Below are 7,462 nucleotides of genomic sequence, written 5' to 3' on the forward strand. Positions count from 1 at the left end.
GCGGGCCCCGCCCCCAGCGGGCCCCGCCCCCAGCGGGCCCCGCCCCCTGCCGCCCCCTCCCCCAGGTGAGCCCCCCGGGCGGCGGCCCGGACGTGGCGTTCCGCTTCGGCGCCGTGCTGGACGCGGCGCGCACGCAGGAGGACGTGTTCCGGGCGTGCGGCGTGCGGCGCCTGGGCGAGCTGGCGCTGCGCGGGTGAGTGAGGCCCCGCTGACGGCCCGCGCCCGGGGACAGCGCCCCGGCCCTCAGCCTGCCCCCGCCCCCCCGCCGGCCGCCGCCTGCGTCCAGCCGCGCCCCTGCCGCCCGCAGCTTCTCCTGCACTGTCTTCACCTTCGGCCAGACCGGCTCCGGGAAGACCTACACCCTGACCGGGCCTCCTCCGCAGGTGGGCCGAGCGCAGGTGCAGCGGGGAGGGAAGGGGAGACTCGAAGCCCTGGGGAGCCGCAGGTGGCGCGCCGCCCAGCCCCGTTTATTTGCGGACGGGGAAACTGAGGACCGCAGAGGTGAAGGTGCCTGCCCAATATGGAGCCACTTTTATCCGCTTTACTTAGTAGCTCTCAGTTCTTTCATCTGTAAACGGAAGTGACAGTTCTGACCGAGGATTGCCGGCGATGTTCTACGGGAACTTGGCCCAGTTCCTGGCGCATACTGGGGCAGTCCTCTACAGAGGGTAGTTATGACTGCTGCTTTGTGCTCGGATGATCATGATCCAGTCTCTGGCTCCGCTGTTTCTGCCCCCAGGGCGAGGGTGTGTCCGTACCCCCCAACCTAGCTGGCATCATGCAGAGGACCTTCGCCTGGCTGTTAGACCGGGTGCAGCACCTGGGCGCGCCTGTTACACTCCGTGCCTCCTATTTGGAGATCTACAATGAGCAGGTGGGGGACTGAGATGACTAGACAGCCCTCAGGAAGAGGAGGCATTTCTCTCCAAGGAGCACGGGTCAAGGGACAGAAGAGGCTGGGGGACTGTTGTCGGTAAGGGCTGGGGGTGGATGGAACGTGGGCTCGGGGCCCCTTCCCTCACCTACCACCCTTATCTCAGGTTCGAGACCTTCTGAGCGTGGGATCTCCCCGGCCCCTCCCTGTTCGCTGGAGCAAGACCCGGGGCTTCTATGTGGAGCAGCTGCGGGTGGTGGAGTTTGAGAGTCTGGGGGCCCTGATGGAACTTCTGCAAATGGGTGCGTGCTACTTCAGGGGTGCTTTGGGGTACAGGGATGCCCGTTCCTCAGCTGTTCACTGACTGCACCCCGAGCCCCTGGCTGGAGCTGTGGATTATGATGATCCGCGTGGGAGAAAAGGGCCCGCAAAACCAACAATTCAGACACAGCCCAGAGATGTTCACCCCACCCCACACCAGGCTTGCAGATTCTGCTGTCCATACTCTTGGAATCCTGATGATGGGCTCATGATTGGGTAGAGTGGAGTCAGGGTCATGGTCTCTCCAGCCCAGGGCCTCTGCCTTGGTCAGGCCCCATCTTTGCCCCCTGAGGAGGTCTCTGCACCTCAAGGCTCTCCCCTTCCAGTCTGTTCCCCTACATGCAGCAAACTACATCCCTCTTCCTCTCCAGACCCCTAGACCCTTCCAGTTTCTTAAAGGTAAAGGTCATACCTCTTAGGCTAGCCTGTGCGGTCCTTCTCTTCCAGCCTCATTCATTCATCAAATATTTATTGAGCACCCACCCTGTAGCAGGCATTGGGGACGCTGGGAATCTGGGTTCTGGCCCCAAAGTTGTGCCCAGAGCTGAGCTTTCTGTCTGAGTTTCTCTCTCTCTCTCCATAAGGCAACGGGAGAGATGTCCATAAAACGTGAATTCAGCAGACGTTCCTCTGCTCAGTACTCTTCATTTTCCTTACACATGTCCGTGCTAGAGGCAGACCTGGCAGCCCCTCATTCCCCTTTCCTGCCTCCGTGCCTTTGCACAGGCCGGCCCCTCTCCCAGAATGCCCTTGCTTCTTTTTCTTCATTAGTGACGACCTGCTCTTCTTACCAGGTCCGTCTCCTGCCATTTTCCCCCTCTAGGTCTTAGCCGCCGACGGAGCTCAGCTCACACCCTGAACCAGGCCTCCAGCCGAAGCCATGCCCTGCTTACGCTCTACATCAGCCACCAAACTGTGAGTGTCCCCACGTGGGGAAGGAGCTGGCCCAGGGCCACCCAGCAAGGGTCTGCCTCTGGATGTGGAAAGCGACTTGGGCATGCGCCGGAGGTAATAGTGGAAATCGTTGGCTTTGTGACTTTGGTGGGGATGGCTCCTCCCGAGTCCCCATCGAGCCCTGATTCCCCTGCCCCACAGATGCCTCCAGGGGCCCCTGGGGAGCCCCCCGTGGGGGGGAAGCTGTGCTTTGTAGACCTGGCTGGCAGTGAGAAGGTGGCGGCCACAGGATCCCGTGGGGAGCTGATGCTTGAGGCGAACAGCATCAACCGCAGCCTGCTGGCCCTAGGTGAGACGTGGGGCCAGCTGGGCGGACTTCCCGTGTCCCTCCCCTGAGCCTGGCCCAGAGCTGTCCCCAGTGGGGGAAACCAGAGGAGATGTAGTGTGGGGAGTCAAGAGCTGTGACCCAGGAGCCACCCGCTGCCTCACCGCGCTATTGACTGGTACCTCCCCTCTTAGAACTTTACGGGTCTATGAACACTGAGGGTTTATAAAGGTACATGTTCATTTGAGAGGTAGAAACACTCGAGTGCAGAGGATGAGCCCTCAGACATTCAGCCTGTCCCATGTGCACTTGGGAAGACTGCGGTCCCATGAGGAGAAGGGAAGTGACTTTCTTCCCACCCCCACCCCAGGTCACTGGGCCTTGAGGTCCCTTACTCTGTGGTATGCGTGGGGAGATTTTCAGGGAACTCTTTTTCATTTCCTGAGCCCCTGCTGAGTGCGAGGTTCAGGGGTGGTCAGCTTCTTTGGCGGCACTGGAGATCAGGGGTTGGACAGGGCCATCTCTGCCCTCAGGAGCCCCAGTCAGGTGGCAGAGACTGGTCTGACCGAGTAACGAGATCTTGTAGAAAGATAGATCTTCGAGTCACACAGACCTGGGTGGAGATCCCAGCTCTGCATGTACCAGCTGGGTGGCCTTGAGCAAGAGCTGTAACCTTGCTAGCCTTGTTGTCCCCACCCAGGTCACTGCATCTCCCTGTTGCTGGACCCACAGAGGAAGCAGAGCCACATCCCCTTCCGGGACAGCAAGCTCACCAAGCTGCTGGCAGACTCGCTGGGGGGACGTGGGGTCACCCTCATGGTATTCAAGAGGGGCTGGCAGGGAGGAATGGCTCCTGAGGAGGGGGTCCCGGAGAGGAACACTCAGGGGCAGTCCTCCCCAGGTGGCCTGCGTGTCCCCTTCAGCCCAGTGCCTTCCTGAGACTCTCAGCACCCTGCGATATGCAAGCCGAGCCCAGCGCGTCACCACTCGGCCACAGGCCCCCAAGGTGAATGGAGGGAGACACAGGCAGAGCAGATGGCTGGGGATCAGGCAGTAGCTGGAGCCTGAGTTGGTGTCATGAGAAGTCTGGGACTGAGTCAGAGTTGGAATTAGAGTCAGAATCCTGGTGATGGGGTCATGATTGGGTAGGGTGGGGTCAGCGTCATGGTCAGGGTTAGGGCATGTCTGGGGGTCTGGTCTGATTTGGGATATGATTCAGGGGATAGCCAGGGTCCCAGTTGGTACCATGATTAAGTCTGAGTTGAGTTCGGGTCTGACGTAGTGTCTCGTTTGGGGTCAGAATCTGGGCCAAGGTTTGAACAGACCTGAGTTTAATGTCGGACTTGGAGCGGGTCCAGCTTAGAGTAGGCCCTCCAGGCATACAGCTTTGATACCAATAGGACCAGGTGCCTCCTCCAGGCAGATGTAGCCTTGTACTGGGATGCGGGCTGGCCAGTGAAGCGTGGGCTGGATTTGAGGCTCTACTCACCCACCCCCGGAAGCCCTTGTGCAGTGCACAACTTGTACAGCCATAAGCAGCAGCTCTGGGCCTCTTTCTCTGCAGTCGCCTAAGCAACCCCAGCGTTTGGAGATTGAGATACTGCAGCTCCAGGAGGAGAACCGTTGCCTGCGGTCCCAACTGGGGCAAATAGACCCCAAGGGTATGAGCTGCCTGGAGGCAGGGGTGGGGTGAGGGTAGGATCTGGGGCTCCTGTGGATCCAGCCGTCTTCCCCTTCCCTGCAGCCTCAAGGCTCAGTGGGGCGCGGGTGGCCTGGGCCCAACGGAACCTCTATGGGATGCTACAGGAGTTCATGCTGGAGAATGAGAGGCTCAGGTAGGGCCCGCCTCAGCCGGGGGGACCACCCCTCCCCTCTGGGCTGCTCTGCCAAGCTGCGCTGCTCCCTCGTCTGTGCTACCCTGCTGTCCCCCCTTGCCTCCTGGGGCTCGTACTCCCCCGCAAAGAGGAGGGCTAACTGATACCCCTCCTGGTAGCTCTGCCTCCCGTCACCTTCCTGGGGCCCGCTCTTCCCAGGAAAGAAAACAGCCAGCTGCAGAGTAGCCGGGACCGGGCCCGGGATGAGCAGCGCATCCTGGCCCAACAGGTGCAGGAGCTGGAGCGGTGAGCACGGCTGCCAGCCCGGACACAGGCTTGGGACAGAGGGCAGGTGGGAAAGGGTGGCTCAGTGAAATGGGCAAGAGTCTGGACCCAGACTCCCTGGGTTCGAATTTCAGCTCTGCCACTTACTAGCTGTGTGACCTTGGGGGAGTCATTTTACCTCTGCCTGCCTGGGCTTCCTCTTTTATAAAATGGGGGTAATACAGTGCCTACTTTATAGGGTGGTTGTAAAGTTAGGATTGAATGAGCTCATATGTCAGTCCTTGAGAACGGTACCTGGCATGGAGTAAGTGCTCCCTGAGTGTGTGTTAAAAGGGGGGACGTGGCGGCCAGCCTGGTCTTGGTTTGCGGGCTGTAGGCACAGACCCCCCTGTTCTCCCCAGGCGCCTCCTCTGTGCCTGCTCTGATCACCAGCCCTACCCTGGCCCAGCCCCGTGTCTCTGTGTAATGGTGCCGGCTCCCCCATGCCACGTGAGTCTCTGCCCGGCCGGGAGGGGTGAGGAGCAGGACCGGCGCAAAGCTTCTGACATGCTCTCTTGCAGGCCCTGCCACCCCTCTGCTCCTGCCACCGCCTCTGCCCCCTGTGCCGAGCACCACTGGCCCACTGGGCCTGCGCACAGGGGGAGCACCACCTGCCCCAGGTAGGACAGGCGGAGGGGAGGGGAGTGAACGGGGGAGAGCTGGAGACTTTGATCCAGGGGGTCAGCAGCCCGGGAGGCTCCGGAGTTGCAGGGTCCCAGGCTGGATCACGCGATGAGGGGCCAGGCTTGGGCTCCCGCCCAGGGTTCGGAAAAGCTGGTTTGCTTGCCTCGGCCTCCTCCCCACCCTGCCTTCTTTCAGGAACTCATGGAGCCTCACTCGCTCATTCCCCCGTCCACTCACACATTACTCATTTATGTCTTCACTCACATGTTCATTCACTCGCTTGGTAACTCTCCCCGGAGCTCCCAGCTTTGTGCCAGCCCTGTTTCTGGGCACCGGGAATCCCGACAGACACCAGACACGGTTCCTGCCCTCAGGGAGTTCCTGTCTCCAGAGAGGACATTCCAAGGGCTACCCACTGCCCACAGAAAAAGGGACCAAGACCCTGCGCCTTTATGTGCACCTGATATTCTTGGCGTCCCGTGGGGGCAGGCGTGGCAGAGATGGTGGTGGCACCAGGAAGGTGGGGCACGTAGAGGCAGGGTCACCCAGTGTGGGCTCTGGTCTTTCCTGCAGGTGTTTGGCCCTAAGGCCCCAGGTGGCATGCCCCTCGCTGCCCAGCCCCCACCCTGGGCACCCCCATGCAACCCTGGCTCTGCCAAGTGTCCGAGAGAGAGGTGGGCCAGCCCTGGGGCACTGGGACACGGGAGGAGGGGACCGGGCCTGGGAACTCGAGGGCTCACCTCCTACCACCCAACCCACCCTGGCCCAGGAGTCCTAGTGACTGGACTCAGACCCGAGTCCTGGCAGAGATGCTGACGGAGGAGGAGGTGGTACCCTCTGCACCCCCCTTGCCCATGGGGCCCCCGAACACGTCACCAGTGCTGAGAGGTGAAGAAGAGAGAGAGGGAGGGGCCCTTCGTGGGGGGGTTTTTTTGTGATCTTGGGCCAGAACCCACCCTTTCCAGGCCTTAGTCTTCCCATCTCTGAAACAGGGTGTGTGTTGAGAGGCGATTTGTAAGATCTTTCCAGTTCCCAAACTTGGAATTCTCTTCCCGGGGCCACCTGTATGTCCAGATGTGTGCAGGAGCCCGTGGTGTATGTGGAGGAGGAGGGCAACCACCCGAGGCTTCCCCAGAGGGTGTTGGGACACTGATAGGTCCGGGTGGGGAGGGGCCCAAGGGGGCACAGGCCTCGAGTCTCACCGTGTGCTCCTCAGGTGGGGCTGCAGTTCCAAACCTGGCCCAGAGACTGGAGGCCCTCAGGGACCAAATTGGCAGCTCCCTCCGTCGCGGCCGGAGCCAGCCACCGCCCAGCGAGGCTACACGGAGCCCCAGCCGAGTCCTCCCTCCCTGCTGAGGGCAAAGCAGAAACCCGGGAGACCGCCGCCCTGTGACCTTGGTCTGGGCTCTGCACTCCCAGGCTCAGTCCCCCCATCTGCTCAGTGGGGATGGCAGCTGCTGGGCAGAGGGGAGTTCCTGAGGGCCGCGGGTAGGGGCTGGTGGGCAGTTTGGGGAAGCAGAGGGAGGGTGCCGCCCCGGACTGTGAGAGATGAGACTGGATTTGGGAGAAGCCAGGCAGCAGGTGATGAAATAGACAAATAAAGAGAGGTGTCAACTCCGAGTGTGGCGGGTCCTGTCTCCGGACGTCAGGCACTTGTGCGCGGTGACATCCCAAAGAGGAGGGACTCTCAGGGGAGCCCAAGGAGGAGGAAAGGACTCTAGGCAGCGGTGCATGCCCCTGCTGATCAGGAATAGTCCGGGTTGCCATCTCCTTCGTATATGATACAAGTTTTAATTGAGCAACTGCTACATGTACAGGGCAGACGTGGGGAAATCAAATGGTGAGCGTCTCCACGCGGGAGCATGAGGGAGACCAGTTCCAGCTGACCTTTGTGCGGGCTGCCTGCGTGCTGGTGTTGGAGGGGTCATGAGGTCTGAGTTCTGATGCCACGGGCTTGCTGGGACCTTGGACAGGCCTTGAACCCTCCCTGGATCACTTTATGGTATTCAGCCAATTAGATGGGGGGTGAGGTTCCTTGTCTGTGGAGTTCAAGTGAGGGTCAGGAGGTGAAGAATATCAGGATCCCAGTAGGATGCAATGGGTCTACAATTAGGGGGAAGTCCAGATGTGACATGAGAAATTGGAGGTGCTAGTGGGAGGACCTCATTAGAGAAGGAGTCACAGGACTAATCTAACTCTTCCATTTTATAGTTAGGGAAACTGAGACCCACAGGGCTCATTCCTACCTTTGTTCGCTCATGCATTCATTCAACACTCCTGGCATTG

The 7,462-nt window shown here is 60.5% G+C and overlaps 1 protein-coding gene across 1 annotated transcript in view; it reads left to right on the forward strand.

The window, feature by feature from the left end:
- KIF12 (kinesin family member 12) overlaps positions 1-6,532 on the forward strand; it is a 7,048-nt gene extending 516 nt beyond the window's left edge. The window contains exons 4-19 of the mRNA XM_035016599.1: positions 66-193; positions 308-383; positions 740-874; positions 1,041-1,176; positions 2,019-2,110; positions 2,258-2,438; positions 3,115-3,233; positions 3,316-3,420; positions 3,979-4,075; positions 4,159-4,249; positions 4,448-4,534; positions 4,915-5,002; positions 5,074-5,172; positions 5,750-5,850; positions 5,946-6,064; positions 6,393-6,532. Of these exons, the coding sequence (XP_034872490.1) occupies positions 66-193; positions 308-383; positions 740-874; positions 1,041-1,176; positions 2,019-2,110; positions 2,258-2,438; positions 3,115-3,233; positions 3,316-3,420; positions 3,979-4,075; positions 4,159-4,249; positions 4,448-4,534; positions 4,915-5,002; positions 5,074-5,172; positions 5,750-5,850; positions 5,946-6,064; positions 6,393-6,532 (1,794 nt within the window). The remainder of the gene's footprint in view (positions 1-65; positions 194-307; positions 384-739; positions 875-1,040; positions 1,177-2,018; positions 2,111-2,257; positions 2,439-3,114; positions 3,234-3,315; positions 3,421-3,978; positions 4,076-4,158; positions 4,250-4,447; positions 4,535-4,914; positions 5,003-5,073; positions 5,173-5,749; positions 5,851-5,945; positions 6,065-6,392) is intronic.
- The last annotated feature ends 930 nt before the right edge of the window (positions 6,533-7,462 follow it).

Source organism: Mirounga leonina, unplaced genomic scaffold (genome assembly GCF_011800145.1).
Source record: "Mirounga leonina isolate KUSES-001 unplaced genomic scaffold, KU_Mleo_1.0 Mir_170, whole genome shotgun sequence".
Taxonomy (NCBI): domain Eukaryota; kingdom Metazoa; phylum Chordata; class Mammalia; order Carnivora; family Phocidae; genus Mirounga; species Mirounga leonina.